This window comes from Ipomoea nil, unplaced genomic scaffold (assembly GCF_001879475.1).
Source record: "Ipomoea nil cultivar Tokyo-kokei standard unplaced genomic scaffold, Asagao_1.1 scaffold2480, whole genome shotgun sequence".
NCBI lineage: Eukaryota > Viridiplantae > Streptophyta > Magnoliopsida > Solanales > Convolvulaceae > Ipomoea > Ipomoea nil.
This window is the reverse complement of record NW_017618908.1, coordinates 4,063,882-4,081,357: the sequence shown is the minus strand read 5'-3', so window position 1 is coordinate 4,081,357 and position 17,476 is coordinate 4,063,882. Positions and strand designations below refer to the sequence as shown.

General features: G+C 38.2%; 1 protein-coding gene across 1 annotated transcript; it reads left to right on the top strand.

The window, feature by feature from the left end:
* The first annotated feature begins 14,108 nt into the window (after nt 1–14,108).
* Nucleotides 14,109–16,743, top strand: LOC109153130 (cytochrome P450 81E8-like). Its single transcript, XM_019300916.1, has 2 exons — nt 14,109–15,041; nt 15,986–16,743. Exons 1-2 carry the CDS (start codon nt 14,145–14,147, stop codon nt 16,604–16,606), a joined length of 1,518 nt encoding a protein of 505 aa, XP_019156461.1. The 5' UTR covers nt 14,109–14,144; the 3' UTR covers nt 16,607–16,743.
* The last annotated feature ends 733 nt before the right edge of the window (nt 16,744–17,476 follow it).

Here is a 17,476-nt window from a genome sequence, read left to right as displayed (position 1 = left end):
AAGAAACCAAAAACAGTGATGAAGATGATGACCTTGTGGATGTTGAATGTCATGCTGCCTCATCTAATGATGATGAGGACAATAGAGAGGCTAGAAAGGTAGAGGTTGAACCTGAAAATGTAGTTGGAAATGTGAATGAAGAAGTGGAAAGTCAATATTATGACTCTGAAGACCCCCCAAGTTATCAATCTGAACAGGAGGATGAAGAAGCATCATTTCAGCAATCCAAGAAGTCAACAAGTAGATTTAGAAACCCTTCATATAATCCCAATGTTGAATTAATTGAGCTTGAACTGGGAACTCTATACGATGATGGGAAACAATTCAAGAAGGCGATGATAAATTATGCGGTGTACGCAAAGAGAAACATTCACTATGTGAAAAATGAACCAAAGAGAGTTTCAGTTGCATGTGTAAAGCCATGCCCATTTCAAGCTACTGGTTCATGGGATGAAACTCTAAAGTGCTTTTAGCTTAAAACACTAACTGCAGTACACAAATGTAATCTAAAATATAGCTTGGCAATTGTGAACCAACAGTGGATTGAAGATAGGTATGAGGATAAGGTAAGAGATGACCTACAATTGGACCATCAGAATTGAAAAGGCACATCCAATCAGAACTGAAACTCAATCTGGGCATCTCTATGGTGAGAAGAGCAGTGAGGGCCATACTAAAGAAAATAAATGCTGGTTTTCAGGATCAATTTCGCAGAATCCGGGATTATGCTACTGAATGTATGAACTCAAATCCTGGAACAAAAGCATTGGTACAAACTAATAAAACTACCCCTAATAGTCCTTGTGTGTTTCAACGATTTTATGTTTGCTTTGGGGCTTTAAAGTTAGGGTTTTTAGAAGGGTGTAGGAAAGTGATTGGGCTGGATGGGTGCTTTCTAAAAGGACTTTTGAAAGGTGAAATCTTAAGTGCAGTTGGTAGAGATTCTAACAACCAAATGTACCCAATAGCGTGGGCAGTCGTAGAGATAGAGAACACTGATTCTTGGAGCTGGTTTCTAGGGTTATTGAAAACAGATTTGGGCATCACCAATACTTATCCATGGACAATAATCAGTGATCAACAGAAGGTAAAACAAAAATAATAAAATACCACTTATGCATTTTACTAGAATAATTATCTAATATATTCTATTCTATATCTTTTGTAGGGTTTAACACGTGTGATTCAAGAGTTGTTTCCCGACTCCGAGCATCGCAATTGTGCTAGACATGTGCATGCTAATTGGAGTAAGCTACATAGAGGAAAATTGTTGAAGAAACACTTTTGGATGTGTGCCAAGGCTACAACTGAAGCTCAATTCCAAGAACAACTTAAGTGTTTAGAAAAGATGGACCGTACTGCAAAAGCTGACTTAGAAAGGTAAACTGTTTCATATTTCTAATGCATATAAAGTGTCAATGTTTCATTGTGTGTATTATTTTAGGACATCTATGTATTAAGTTATATGTGTCAATGTGTGTTAAGGTACCCTCCAAGGTTGTGGTCCAAGGCTTTCTTTAGGACATTTGTTAAGTGCGATATTGTAGATAACAATTTGTGTGAGGCTTTTAATGGCACTTTGGTGAAAGCAAGAGTGAAGCCCATTATCCCTATGTTGGAAGACATAAGAATAGGGATGATGAAGAGGATTGCAAAAAAAAGGAAAGATGTTGAAAGGTGGACAGGAAATTATGGACCCCTGATAATGAAGAAACTAAATGCAAATATAAGTGAAAGTATGGGATGGAAGGTAATTATATTTCTACCACTTCCCTTTCATTATGCCACTGCCACTGCTAGTAAACCTCACTCCAAGTGAAAGCTTACTGCCAATATCACTTTACTGTAATTTTTAGTTTCTGACTTGATTATTATATTATACTAGGTTGATTTCAATGGAGATGATGGTTATGAAATTAAGAAAGGAAGACAACAATTCAAAGTAAAACTTGCAGGTAGAAGCTGCTCATGCAACTCATGGGATCTTTCTGGTATACCATGTCCACATGCAATTTGTGCAATCTTTGATACTGGAAGGGACCCAGAAGAGTACATTGACTCCTGCTATTCAAAAGAGATTTATCTAAGGACATATTCACATACACTTCAGCCTATGAATGGGGAGTTATTCTGGCCAAAGACACAATCTGAGGAGATACTTGCTCCAATACCAAAAAAGATGACAGGTAGACCAAAAAGAAAAAGAAATCGTGAGGCCAATGAAGTCCCAACTCGTAAGAAGCCATCCACTACTACTACCATTGGCAATGAAGTCTCAACTCGTCAGAAGCCATCCACTACCACTACCATTGGCAGTGTTAAGACAAGGGTATCTAAAAAGGGAAAGCAGATGCATTGTTCTCTTTGTAAGAACCCGGGCCATTATAAAAGAACATGCCCTAATAGGAATGGCCAACAAGATATTTCACCAATGGATTGACAAGCGGATTGTTAGAAACTTTTTTGTTATTTGCCAAACAAACTTGTTTGGTACTATTTGCCATTAGAATCTTTTTTGACTGTTTTATTTACTTGGGTGTTGAATTATGCCTTTGGCAATATGTAAAAAGTGGCAAAAAATATGATTTGGCAACATGTAAACAATGACAAAAATTCTGATTTGGCAAGTATGTGAATGAAAATGTATGGCTGTGTTTTATGATTAGCAGATTGTCATTTGGCAGATTGCCATTTTAATGATGGGCAGATTGGCTTTTTTCATACAACTTTGTAATTGTTATACTTTGGCAGATTATACTTTGGCAGATTTGGGTTATTTTTAGTGGCAGATTGTGCAATTTTTTTTTTTTTTTGAGAGAAGCAGATTGTAAATAGTGGAGAAACATTGATTTGATATTGCACAATTATAAATAGAGGATTCAAAATTTTAAGCCACTAAATAAAGACTACATTACAGTGAAATTATGAATACACAGCCACAAAGCCATATGTCAATAAAATTAAAGTAAGCATCATATTAAAGTACACCAATGCAACATACATCCATATGGTATTGCCCTTTTGTTGTGCAAAATTACATACACACCTATCACTACAACAATTACTAAACTAATTATTATATTTCTCTGCCTTTTTTTTGCTTTCATCAACTTGAATGGCCTTCTGAACATCACTTCGCAATTGTCGAATTTCCATTTTGGTATTCGAATCAACTTCAAGCTTCCCCTCCTTTGATAATAAACTTTTCCACTAAAAAAAAAAATCCCCACAGCCACCTTCCTGGACAAATCCATACATTCAAAAAAAAAACATAAATTTATAAACAACAAAAATGTTGAAAACCCGAATATATTTCAAACAATAACTTAGAAAATTTGAAAATAATAACCCATAAAATTTTATTTACAAAAAATTGAAAACAATAAAAGTACCTTCCATCGTTGACATCCAAAAAATTGTTGTCCATTGTCTCATGATACACATAGTGGTGATTTCAATCCACAACGGCAATACAAAGACGGCTCATATTGTAAATTTGGCCTCAACTTTGAGGGAGACGACATTGGTGAACCATTCCAGCCATAAGATGCAAAGTCCAAGAACATAAAAAAAAAAAAAGAAGAGACGTTTGACACTGAGAAGAAGAACATAAGAACAAGAAGAAGAAATCCTAAGCCCTAAGGAACCTGGTGATTGCTGTTCGTTGGTTCGCGTAGAAGGAGAATGGAGCGTATATTGAGGAACCTCATATATATCCTAAGCCCTAGGGAACCTCGTATTTCTTTATTTAATATTTTGTTTTTTTTTTTAATTTAATTTTTGATGAGTGGCATGCCAAATGTATAAAGATGGTGCCTAGTCAGCGTCTACAGAGCATTTTACCGGGTGTTATAGGTGGTTACTCGGTCAGTGGACCTCATTGCACAGGAATTAAAAGTTCGTGTGTCTAATTGCCACTTTGAAATGTTGGAGGGCTTAATTGACTTCTTATGGAAAGTTTGAGGGCCTATTTGACCCTTTTCCCTAATTAATAATATAATAATAATAATAATAATCAAAACAAAAGTATATACAAAATAAAATTAAATTAAAAAAATAAGACAAATGGGAGCCTGTGGCTCCTCTTTGTAAATGATGTGGGATCATTTTTTATCCCACATTGAAAATGTTTGGAAAGAGGAGCTCTTGGAGTTCATCTATATAAGAGGAGCAATGCTCCTCTTCCCAACATAATTTTCTAATAATAAAAAAAATGGCAATTAACAAATAAATTGTACATATATTAAAGTTCATTTGGAAAGTACGAAAATGATTTTCTTTTTAATGTTTGTCTGTATAGCAAAAAATTGTCTTTTTTGTATTTGATTCATTTTTTGTGTATTTGATTCATTTTTCAGAAATTGTCTTTGTGTATTTGGTTCATTTTTTTAAAAATAAACATGAAAATGAGTAGAATTGTATACAAACGGTTACATGTATAATTGTTCATTGTTTGACCCGTTAACCGAACCATTTGACGCCGACCCGACTACAAAGCCAGAGCGTGAATGTATGGGAGGTCATACAGAGGAATATTTCCTATAATGCATATTTTAAACAATAGTAAATGTAACTTAAAAATGGAATGGAAATATTTCAATAATAATATCATACATCATCAATTAAAAATGGAACAGAAATTAAGTAAAAATTCACTGCATATGATATTCTAATAGACTCAAAATAGAAAAAAATAATTTGCTGAAAATGAATCTGATATTACTAATTAACTTAAAATATAAATGGATCGCTAATTGACTAATATTCTACCATTATATATTTTCACCCGAGTCACACATCCTGATGGACTGAAGGTGTTAACTCTAGACGATGATGGACAAAATTGTGTTGCTACTACCAATGTCGTCTACAAAGAGGTTTCAATAATGTGTAAATACAATCGTTGCTATTATGTTTTTTTAAATGACAAAATTGTTATATATCTAGACAAAAAAATATATCTTCCATACAAATGAATTAAAATAGCAATTCATTCCTATAAGCTATATAATTGAGTTGCTAGAGAACGAACAAATTTGCCTAATTTATAAAAAAAAATACTAAACAATGATAAATAAAATCTCCAAAGTTCATGCACCGCATGCGTACATCTACACATTAGCTATTAATTTAAGCAATTATTTACTCAAATTCAAACAATGATAACATCAAAACACACAAATGATCCAAACTACATTTTCAATTGCATTATATAATATTTGATGTTCTAATTTAAATAATTATATATCGATCCAAATATTCTTAATATATTACAACAAATATCCGTATATATATAATTAGTCTATATATAATTCATAATATTTCGTGTTGCAATATGGACTTAATTACAACATATCAATATATATCCTTTCCATAATTTTAATTATGAGTCAATAATTTCAATTATGTATTACCGTGTGTCCGTTGATTCTTTCCATACTGCAATATGGATGTAATTACAAAATATCAATGTATATTCTTTTCATAATTTAAATTATGAGTCAATTGAATATAAAATAATATGTCTATATTATAAATATTGACTAATCTATATATTCTATATATATAATTAAAAGTAAAATTCTCATATTTCATTTTCTATATTATATATTATATAGATAAATATTATTATGTTATATATTACAACTTCAATTTCAATAGGCTTTATTCATAATGGTTAGTATCTAAATTTTTTTAGATTTAGCTTAGAATCCTCTTAACATTTTAATTATATTCTTTTTAGTTATGTGCAATGTTATAAAAATATTTTTATTTTTATTTTTATTTGCTATTATTTTACCTTTACTCTTTTTAATTGTAACTCTAACAATATTGCCGATCATTTAAATACCACACAATAATTATTGATGTTTTTATATATAATAAACTTTAATTTCTTAAACAACATCCAATTTCATTAAATGGTTGCAAAAGAGTATGAGTATTCATACTTTTCTAATTTTGAAATTTCACGTTGAAATTTTGAAATATCATTTATATTTTCTCATGAGAAAATAAAGAATCCTTTATTTATTGTATATAATTTGATTTTCTAATTGATTGTATATAGTTGGATTTTCTAATTGACGTGCATCACACGGGGACAGATATATTGTTCCCACTTAATTCTTCTGGCTTATCTTGAAATAAACACCCATTTTTACAACATATTTCCCGTGCATCGCACAGGGACAAATACTAGTTGATAACTAAAAGTAAAATTTACTCTTTCGTTATGTTTGGATTGTGTGTCGTCGGTAGCATATAGTGATATAGACATACAGAACAAGCTGACCAAATTGGCAACACTAAATTGTATGTTCAAACAACATAGTATTATATTGGACCCCATGTTGAAAGTAACAACGTATGATACATTGTTGTAAGTTATGTGTGGGCAATTATTATTATTACGAAGTATTATGGAGTGACAGCAGCTGGCCACTTTTATAATGTACGGAGAGCTACATCCAATTTAAGAATTGGATAGTGAGGTAGAGAGTGATTTCTGTTATTCTAAGAATGTGTGTGTGTGTGTTTTTTTTTTTTTTTTCTAATTCATTAATTATCTATTTTATGCCTATAATATATTAAATTAAATATCTTGCGACATGTTTGGTTCATAGAATAGGTCAGGAATGAAATGATATTTTTTGGAATAGACCTATTTCATTGTTTGGTTTGTCACTTTTCATGGGAATACTATTCCTAAGAATGACATGTTCCCTTTGCAAAGGGAATAACCATTCCTAGGGGTGACCTTGGTATTAGCCATTCCCATGCTTATGGGAATGACTTTTATATTACAAATATAAAAAATATCCTTACATATATATATATATATATACACACACACACACACACACACATTTATATATTTCTTATTTTATCCATAATTAAATTTATTTCCTATTTCACCACTACCACCATTGCCACTGTCGCCACCGCCGCGCCGCCACCATCGCCACCGCCACTACCGTCACCAGCACCACCACCGTCACCGCTACCACCACCACCAACACTACCACCACCACCCCACCACCGCCACCACCACCACATATTTTATAAGGGTATTTATGTCTTTTAAAACATATTTAATTTCTGTTCCTTAAACCAACCAAACATTGTAATATAATTCCTAAAGTCTATTTCTTCCGCGAACCAAACAATATAATACAATTCCTATTCTATTTCTTGCTTATTCCATTCTTTATAGAATAACATTCCTATTACCCCAAAATTCATTCCGTGAATCAAACGTGCTGTCAGAGAACTCAAATTTACTATGAGTCAAACCCAAAATCAAAAGTAAACTTCACTTAAAATTATGCAACAAAATAACCATTTTGTAATTTCAACCAATTTTCCACCCGGTACTACCACATCAAATTATATATATTCACATAATGCAAGACTTAAAGGTCTCAATGTTGCGTTATTGACTTCTTGGTAGTTTCAGCTTCTAGCTTTGAAGGTGGGTGATATTAACCTCAACAGCAAGGTTACAGTGTTACACTGCTAGATCCAATAATCTGGCAAATACTTAATTAGCTTGTTGGACCTCGCAATATATATAGGATTCCCGGAAAGGTAATAGTTTGTCAAAAAAAAAAACTGTCTTTTCTCTCAAGTCTTGTGTATATTCATATTGTTCAACCCCATTTTAGAGCCTTTTTCAGACCTTTTATACACATACATAATGATTGAAACGTTAATCCTATTATTAATATTGCTATAAATGAAGGTATAAATACTTTAAATGCCTTAATCATGATGAACTCCGATTTCCCACCTCCTTCGCGTCGGTTCGCTTTCCATAACGATTGGCCTCATTATTGCCCAGTCGTTATATCGTGGATCGCGGTCAAAACGGCGCCGTTAGTTTTAACGGAGCACGCATTTTGTATATGTTAATTACCAACTGACATTACAATATATCTAAACCGACACTGCCTCACGTATTATTTTTATATTATCAAATGAAACTGCAGTTATATCAAAATGATTAACAAATTCACCTCAGATAGATTAGACAGAAGATAGAGTTACAGAGTATATCTTAGAAATAATCTCTAACTAATCTAACTAACAAAGAGCTAAGTCAAAACATAACTACCACCACTAGTCTAAGACTATATATTATACAAATAATAAATATGAAATAATAGTCATGCTAACACACCCCCTCAAGCACAAGGTTGTAGAGAGACAACATTGAGCTTGCCTCGTAAGGTTGCGAACCGTGATGCTGAAAGAGGTTTGGTGAAGATATCTGCTAGCTGATCCGTGGTAGACACATAATTGACAATGAAATCCCCTGAAGCGACTTTGTCCCGGACGAAATGATAGTCAATCTCTACGTGTTTTGTGCGGGCGTGAAACACCGGATTGGCACAAAGATATGTAGCCCCTAGGTTGTCGCACCAAAGCGTCGCAGGGTGGCCAGAATGCATCCCAAGTTCCCGTAGTAGTGACACCACCCAGGTAACCTCTGCGGAGACATCTGCCAGAGCTTTGTACTCAGCTTCAGTGGAAGACCTAGCAACAGTCCGTTGCTTCTTCGAAAGCCAGGAGATTAGGTTGGTCCCGAGATAAACTGCAAAGCCGCTGGTGCTCTTTCTATCTACCGGACAGCCAGCCCAGTCTGAGTCGAAAAAAGCATGTAAACAGGTCGAGGAAGACGGAGCAAGACGTAGGCCGAAGGCGAGGGTTCCCTTGATGTAACGGAGAACTCGTTTCACGAGAGCCCAATGTTCTACTGTCGGTGAGTGCATGAATTGGCACAATCGATTAACTGCATACGCCAAATCGGGCCCAGTAATCGTCAAGTATTGTAAGGCTCCAACGATGCGACGATACTGGGTCGGATTATCGAACACTTCCTGCGCCGGAGAAACTAGTTTAGTGACAGCAGCCGGTGTAGTCAGGGGTTTGCAGTCAGTCATCCCTGAGCGCCCTAGGAGATCCGTCATATAACGACGCTGAGAGAGAATAAACCCGTCACCGGACTTGATTGTCTCAATGCCCAAAAAGAAGCCGGGAGATCCTAGATCCCGAATTTTGAACGTAGTGGATAGGTGTCGGAGTAGAGTAGCGACCAGGTCGGCATCATTGCCCATCATTATTATGTCGTCGACGTATACGAGTAAAAACACACGGGAGTCCCCACTTGTATAGTAAAACAAGGATACGTCTGTTTTAGAGGATTTAAACCCTGCAGATAAGAGAAAATCATGAAGACGCTTGAACCAAGCCCGAGGCGCTTGTTTCAAGCCGTAAAGAGACCGCTGTAGATGACACACATGTCCCGGTGTGGTAGGATCCTCGTACCCTGGGGGTTGTTTCATGTACACGGTTTCAGCGAGATGCCCATTCAGAAAGGCATTATGCACATCTAGCTGCCGTAACGTCCACCTGTTGGAAACAGCCAGAGAAAACAACATTCGAACTGTAGTCGGTTTGACTACTGGACTGAATGTGTCAAAAAAGTCTTCTCCTGCTACCTGATTGAACCCTTTTGCTACTAGTCGGGCTTTGTACCGCTCAACAGAACCATCAGCAGCGCGTTTGGTGCGAAAGACCCACTTGCACCCTATGATGTTCATGTGCGGCTTTGGTGGGACGAGCTGCCAGGTGTTGTTATGCAGTAAGGCGTTGAACTCCTGGTCCATAGCCTCACGCCAGTGTGCATGACCTACAGCTTGCGAGTAGCACGTGGGATCGGCTACTGCAGTTAAAGCCTGGAATGGCTCATCTGTGCCCCTTGTCATGTGCCGTAGCCGCATGACATGATCACGACTTTGTGGCTGGGCACGTCGTTTCCTCGGTCTTACCGGAGCAGTGTGTGTTATAGCTAGCCGTGGTGACTCACGAGCCAAGGGTATTGGCTCAGGCCCGGAATAGGCTGGTGGATCAGCTGGTGCAGAGTCTGAGACAATTGGTGCAGATGCCCACAGTAAGGCTGGTGTGGTAGGTACTTGTGCTGCATAATCTGTGTCAAAAGGAAAGGTAGATTCGTCAAAGCGGACATGACGACAGATATAAGTCTTTCCGCTTATTAGATCAGTGCACCTATATCCCCTAAAGGACGGTGGGTAACCTAAGAAGACACACGGGGTGGAGCGATACTCGATCTTGTGCCGGTTATATGGCCTTAGATGTGGGTAACATCGACACCCGGAGACACGTAGGAAGGTGTAAGGGGGTGATGTATTGAAAAGGCGAGTGTATGGGCTTTCAAAACTGATGGCCGATGATGGTAGATAATTGATTAGGGTGTTTGCTGTTTCAAACGCAAAGTCCCAATATTCACGGGGCACTTTGCCTTCGGCGAGTAGAGTTAAGCCAGTTTCGACAATGTGTCGGTTGCGGCGTTCTACTCTACCGTTTTGTTCATGTGTATATGCACAGGATTGACGGTGATTTATTCCCAAGGATTGGAATATTTTATGTAATTTTCTGTATTCACCCCCTAAGTCGGATTGAATCGATTTGATAGAGCGCGAGAACTGCCGCTCTACCAAGACACGGAACGACTCAAAAGCTTTATATATGTCTGATTTTTCCCGTAATGGGTAAAACCAGCAAAATCTGGAGTAGTCATCTACAAAGAGACAAAAATAACGGAAACCACTAATAGACACTACCGGGGAAGGTCCCCAAATATCGGTCCAAATTAAATCTAATACATTTTGAGCGGAATTTGAAACATTTTCTAGCTTAAATCTAGACGACTTTCCAAGATGACACGAGGTACACGACTCGATTGAAGCAGCTTTATTGGATGTAACAGGGCATTGTTGGAGTACTTTATTGAGAACTTGCTCGTGCGGGTGTCCAAGCCTGCGGTGCCAAGTGGTGGGAGTAGCCCGGGAACTGACGAACGCGACATTTTGTCTTGACACTGGGAGTTTATAGAGCCCGCCCGATGTTGGCCCTTTAAGCAGAATTGTGTTGGTTATGGAGTCCTTCACAGTAAAATAATGTCCATGAAATTCAAAAAAGACATTGTTGTCAATAGCAAACTTATTGACAGAAAGTAATGGAACAGAAAGATTGGGTACATGTAGAATATTATTTAGGCATAGTGGTTTAGACAAAGACGGGATAGTTGCACGACCAATTCGCGAAATAGACAAACCTGCCCCATTACCCACTCTGAGGACGTCTGAACCGTTATACTCATCCGATTGACCCATCATGCTCGGGTCCGGGGTTGCGTGAGCGGTGGCGCCTGTATCCGGGTACCATCCATCACCCGGTGCGGCGGTTGAAGCGGCCGGAGCATCACCGGACACGGCAACATGTGCCTGAGGCTGCGGCGGCTGAGTTGTGTATCGCTTGTAACAATAGATCGCCGAATGCCCATGCGATCGGCATATTTGACACCTGGGCGCACCGCGACCGCCACGGCCACCGCGGTTCTGGCCACCACGCCCTGTCCGCCCACCACGCTGCTGCGGATTGTTCTGCTGCTGCTGTCTGCCTCCGCCATGAGATCCCCGACCCGTGCCGGCGTACATGGCAGTGTGAGAACCTGTGGCATCAAGAGACGGGTAATCGTCCACGAGAATAAACTCGTGGGCCTGTAAAAAATCAGACAAGTGCGTCAGCGTCACTGCCGCTCCAGTCGCCGTGAGGGATGTCGCGAGGGCCTTCAGTTCCGGGCGGAGACCTCGAATGACATACAGCGTCTGTTCCTGTAGCGTGAGAGGGCGTCCGGCTTGGATGAGTGCTTCAACGAGAACACCGGCTCGTCCAAGATAATCGGCGGTTGTGGCATTACCTTGACGTAGCATCTGGAATTGGCTCAATAAAGTGAGGCACCGAGCTTGACTCGAGGATCCAAGGGCGCCGGTGATGGAGGCCCATATGGCTGCCGACGTCTCCCTGCCTAGCGCGAGATGAAGGACTTCATCCGCCATGGAAGAAACGAGGAGAGAAATGATCGTCTGATCCTGCTTGACCCAGACGTGATACGCCGGATTCGCGACCGCTGCTCCCGCGGCCGAGGTGGTTGCCGAGTCGCCGGTCGTCGGAGTGCCTTGGACTGTCGCCGGCGGGCATGGAAAGCTGCCATCCACGAAGCCTAGGAGGTCCTGGCCGCGGAGGAAGGAGAGGAGCTGCATCCTCCAGAATAAAAAGTTCTTGAGGTTTAGTTTCATTGTAATGTAATGATGTGCCCCCGACATGGCGTTTCCGGTGACCGGAGTCGGATTCCCGGCGGCAGAAGCCATTCGCTCGGAGGAGGTCGACATAGGCGGCGAAAAGGGGTGAGAGGGGGGGAGAAAATTTTGTGGTGGAGGTTGGAGAGGATCGAATAACCCGCGTCTGATACCAGATTAACAAATTCACCTCAGATAGATTAGACAGAAGATAGAGTTACAGAGTATATCTTAGAAATAATCTCTAACTAATCTAACTAACAAAGAGCTAAGTCAAAACATAACTACCACCACTAGTCTAAGACTATATATTATACAAATAATAAATATGAAATAATAGTCATGCTAACAAAAATGATACTGTAGTTGTGGTGAAATGAAACTGCAGTGTATATAAAATGAAACTGAATAACATTTCACATATTTAAGTGTATATTGTACAATGAAGTTGTAATTGTATCAAAATGATCATGTAGTTGTGTTTTAATAAAACTATAGTCTATATAAAATAAAATTAAATAACATTTTCACATATTTGAGTCTATAAATATCGAATGAAACTGTAGTTGTGTTAAATCGAAACTGCAGTGTATACAAAATGATATTGAATAACAGAGTTACTTTTTGTGGAAGGGTGCGAAACGGCGGGAAATAGATATCGTTTCCTTTACACAATCGGTCTTTCTCGACTCCTTAACGACCGGTTAATGCAGCCGTCCAATCTTCTATTCGACTGGCCTTAGCTTACTAGCCATGCTGCTTGCTCCAACTGTCTGACTGACTTGATCAATCGACTTCCTCTCATAGACTAGCTAACCCTCTTATTCAACACACTATCCAGAATGCCTCCTATATCCAGCCGAGTCCTGATGTGGCTGGTCTAACTCCTTAAGTATGTCGTTTCATATCCCTTCGACTGACTATGGTCTTTTGCCATTTAGTATGCTCCGCCCAATTCCCTCATCCGTCCTCTTCATTGCGCGGCCTGCCAACTTCAACCTTTCGAGCGGCCCAGATCTATATCCTACAATCGTTATGCCATGGAACCGTGTTCACCATTCATGGTGAACACGGTTCCAACGGTGTTAGTACACCGTTATCTTTTTTTTTTTTTTTTTTTAATTAATTGCGTGACTTTTCTTCTTCATTTTCACATTTCGCGGTTTCACTTTAATTTGAGGTGAGCAATGATTTCGGATATTCATAAATTATGAATTCATGCCTACACATTCACTTTAGAACCATGCCTATACATTCCCGTCCGAAATCACGAACATTCATAAATTATGAATCCATGCCTGCACATTCACTTTGGAACAATGCCTACACATTCCCGTCCGAAATCACAGACATTCATAAATTATGAATCCATGCCTGCACATTCACTTTGGAACAATGCCTACACATTCCCGTCCGAAATCACGGACATTCATAAATTATGAATCCATGCCTGCACATTCACTTTGGAACCATGCCTACACATTCACTTTGGAACCATGAGATTATGAATTTTCTGTTATAAGATTATGAATTTTCAGTAATGAGATTATGAATTTTCAGTTATGAGATTATGAATTTTCAGTTATGAGATTATGAATTTTCTGTTATGAGATTATGAATCTACATTACATTTATAATCTCATAACAGAAAATTCATAATTTAATACATATTTTACTTTTATGCAATTATGAATTTTCTGTTATGAGATTATGAATTTACATTACATTCATAATCTCATAACAGAAAATTCATAATTTGATCAAACGCGCGCTGTTAACTTCACATCCGGCGAATTTTTTTATTTTTTTATTTTATTTTATTATTATTATTATTATTATTTTTCCATAAAAACGACGTCGTTTGTACTTATGTTCACATAATTTGCGTATATCCCATCAATATATTTTCAAGTTATTGCTATATATTTTTTGGGTCTGGTTCGTACTAAATAGCCACTCCAAAAGCTTGTCATTTCCAACATGGAGATCCAATACTACGTTGCATTGTTATTATCTGTTCTCCTCATCCTCCTAAGACTGTTCTTTTCCGGTCACAGAAAAAACCTACCGCCGACTCCACTCGCTCTCCCAATCGTCGGCCACCTCTATCTCATCAAGAACTCCCTTCACCAATCTCTCGCCTCCCTCTCGGCCAAATACGGCCCGGTTCTTCACCTCCGGTTCGGCTGCCGGTCTTTCCTCGTCGTCTCTTCCCCGTCCGCCGTCGAAGAATGCTTCACCAAGAGCGACATCATCTTCGCGAACCGGCCCCGGACCATGGCCGGCGACAACTTCTCCTTCAACTATAAAGCCTTAGTGTGGGCCCCGTACGGAGACCTCTGGAGGGCCCAACGCCGGTTGGCGGCCGTCGAACTGTTATCGGCGGCCAGCCTCCAGCGATCTTCCGTTATCAGGGAGGACGAGATTCGAACGGTAATCCGGTCACTGTCCAGACTGACCAAAAACGGAGCCGTGGATTTCAACTCTTTGGCCGGCGGGTTCACTTTCAATGCGATGATGAGAATCATAAGCGGGAAACGGTTTGTGGAAGAAGAAGAGATCGGAGGAGAGAAAGGGAAAGAGATAATCGATGGGCTTCGAGAGCTTTTCTTCGCCAGTATTCTGGGCATGAATGCCTGCGATTTTTTCCCGGTTTTGAGGTGGTTTGGCTACAGAGGCCTGGAGAAGAAGATGGCGTCTGTGAGTAACAGGAGAATCGAGCTGGTCAGCCGCCTTTTGGACGAATTTCGCCGGAAAAAACTCCGGTTTAAGGATTCAGACGGCGGCGAGAAAACAACAGTGATTGAAACTCTGTTGCGTCTGCAAAAATCGGAGCCTGAGTTTTACACAGATGATGTTGTCATGAGTATCATACTGGTAATTAAACTACTTCTTGTCTTCTTCCCTGTCTTCATTTTCATCTAACTCTCATTTATTTTCAATTTTAAAATTACCAAATTTAGTTTAAGTACCAAATCATTTTCAATTCTAATTCTGGTTGTAAATCATTAACATTGAGGGTAAAATTAGAAACTTATGACCATGACGTTAATTGTTTCTCACACGTGGAAAACAAAGTTCGAATTTCCTTATTCTAGCCGCCTAACCATTAACACAAGTTAATTACAATTGGAAATTATTCAATACTACAAACCTAAATTTAATGAGTTCTACTACATAGACTCCCAAAATTCTACTCCATTATTTATATTTTCAGAGGTGGCAAATCAAGATTGATTATTTTCATCATGTGGGTCCACAGAAAAGTGTCTACATCAAGAGCATGTGAGAGAGAGTACAAGTTGGAAGTCTAAAAATGGGAGTACACCAAGTATTTTCCAAATTTAATAGCTTTAAAAGTTATTGGTCTTGTTTGGTAACATAGTTAACTTAGTTCATTTTGGCTTATTTGACAACTATTAGTTGTTTGACTTGGTTAAATAATCAATATAAGTGTTTGATTAATTAGTTTATTTTTTTGTAACAGCTTATTGCTCCAAAATGTTTAAAGCAGCTTTTTTTCATTAATTTTTTGAGAATGTAATTTTGCATTTAATCATCTATCAGCTAACAATTAATTTACCAAACACTTTTTTACAACCAGCTAACGCTATCAACTAGTCAAATTCATTAACTCAATCAGCTAATATAATAACTATTGACTAAAATTGGAAATAAGTTAGTTATAGTACTAAATTTAGAATTAACTCTAATTTGTAGATATGAAGAAATAAACTATATATACAACGTAACACTCGGTCTCCATGCACATTCTAAACTTTGGGAAAAAATATATCTTTAATTAGTACAAATTTGTGCAGACTATGTTTGTGGCAGGAACAGAGACATCATTAGCAACCATCGAATGGGCAATGTCGCTTCTTTTATCTCACCCGGAGGTGCTAGGCAAGTTAAGAAATGAGATTGACAACAACATAGGACATGAACGTTTGTTAAACGAGTCTGATCTCTCAAAACTCCCTTACCTACGATGTGTTGTTAATGAAACTCTAAGACTATACCCTCCGGTTCCACTTTTGATACCCCATTATTCATTACAAGACTGCATAGTCGCAGGTTTCGATGTTCCTAAACACACAATACTCGTGGTTAATACTTGGACTATGCATCACGATCCCAAGGTGTGGGAAGAGCCGAGAGAGTTCAAGCCAGAAAGATTTGAGGCCATGATAGGGGACGGGGAAGGGTTGAACTATAAGTTTGTTCCCTTTGGGATGGGGAGAAGAGCTTGTCCCGGAAACAACATGGGATTAAGGATGGTCTCGCTGGCATTGGGGGCATTTATTCAATGTTATGAGTGGAAAAGTATTGGTGAGGACGAAATGTCTGCTGCTCCTCTCTCTCGAGAAGCTTTGCAAAGGGCTGAGCGAGTGGAAGTAGTATGCACTTTGCGCAAAAATTGCCACCAATTTCTCGTCTAACTTTAAAGGATAGAATTTGTGTTGTTGTTGTCCGCATGGCCGGACAGTTCAACTAGTTGCAGAGGTGAAATTTGTCACAAGAGACCAAAGAGTTATCATGATTATCCCTCCACAAATAGTTGGGTCAGGTGTAGGAGCGCTTGGAGTGAGCGATTCTATCTTTTGTCATAAGAATTCGTATTGTTGTTCTCATTGTTATTATTGAGTGCTCTTATTGCTGTGGTCATGATTTTTAATTTTCAAATTTATGGTAGTGTGTACAAGTTCGTCATAAGAATTCGTATTGTTGTTCTCATTGTTATTATTGAGTGCTATTATTGCTGTGGTCATAATTTTTAACTTTCAAATTTATGGTAGTGTGTACGAGTTCTGGTTCATTCTAATTATTATCAACTATTTTTGTTAAGGGAAAGTTGAATTTTGAACTTTAACTATATTGACATTTTAAAAATGAGTCATAACTTTTATCTCTTAATTAATTAAATTTAAAACATCTCATTTATTAGAGAGGTTGTCAAGGCCAAACTACATCTCTTGAATGAACACACTTTTTTCATACCAATATGTTAACATCCTATTGGTCATGAAGTACACTTCAACTAGTCAACTAATTGAAATTGAGTTGAGAAGCTTTGCTTAGCTAGTAACTATAGAGTGCAGTGTAAATGATAAAAAAAAAAAAAAAAAGTAAGAATTGACTTTGTTGTGGGTACTGGTATACAAACATTTAATTTGGGGACATATATAAGCTAGCTAGCTGAGACATATCCGTAATTTATTGTTAAAAGAAAAGAAAATAAAACAATAGTACAAGCAAGAATATAGCTAGGTAGGGTGTTTGGGATCGGAAGAAATGACTTAGGGCAAATT

Coding starts and splice junctions, on each gene's coding strand:
- LOC109153130 (XM_019300916.1), top strand. CDS start 14,145: ATGGAGATCCAATACTACGTTGCATTGTTATTATCTGTTCTCCTCATC. Junction 15,042..15,985: donor TTGTCATGAGTATCATACTG/GTAATTAAACTA, acceptor AAATTTGTGCAG/ACTATGTTTGTGGCAGGAAC.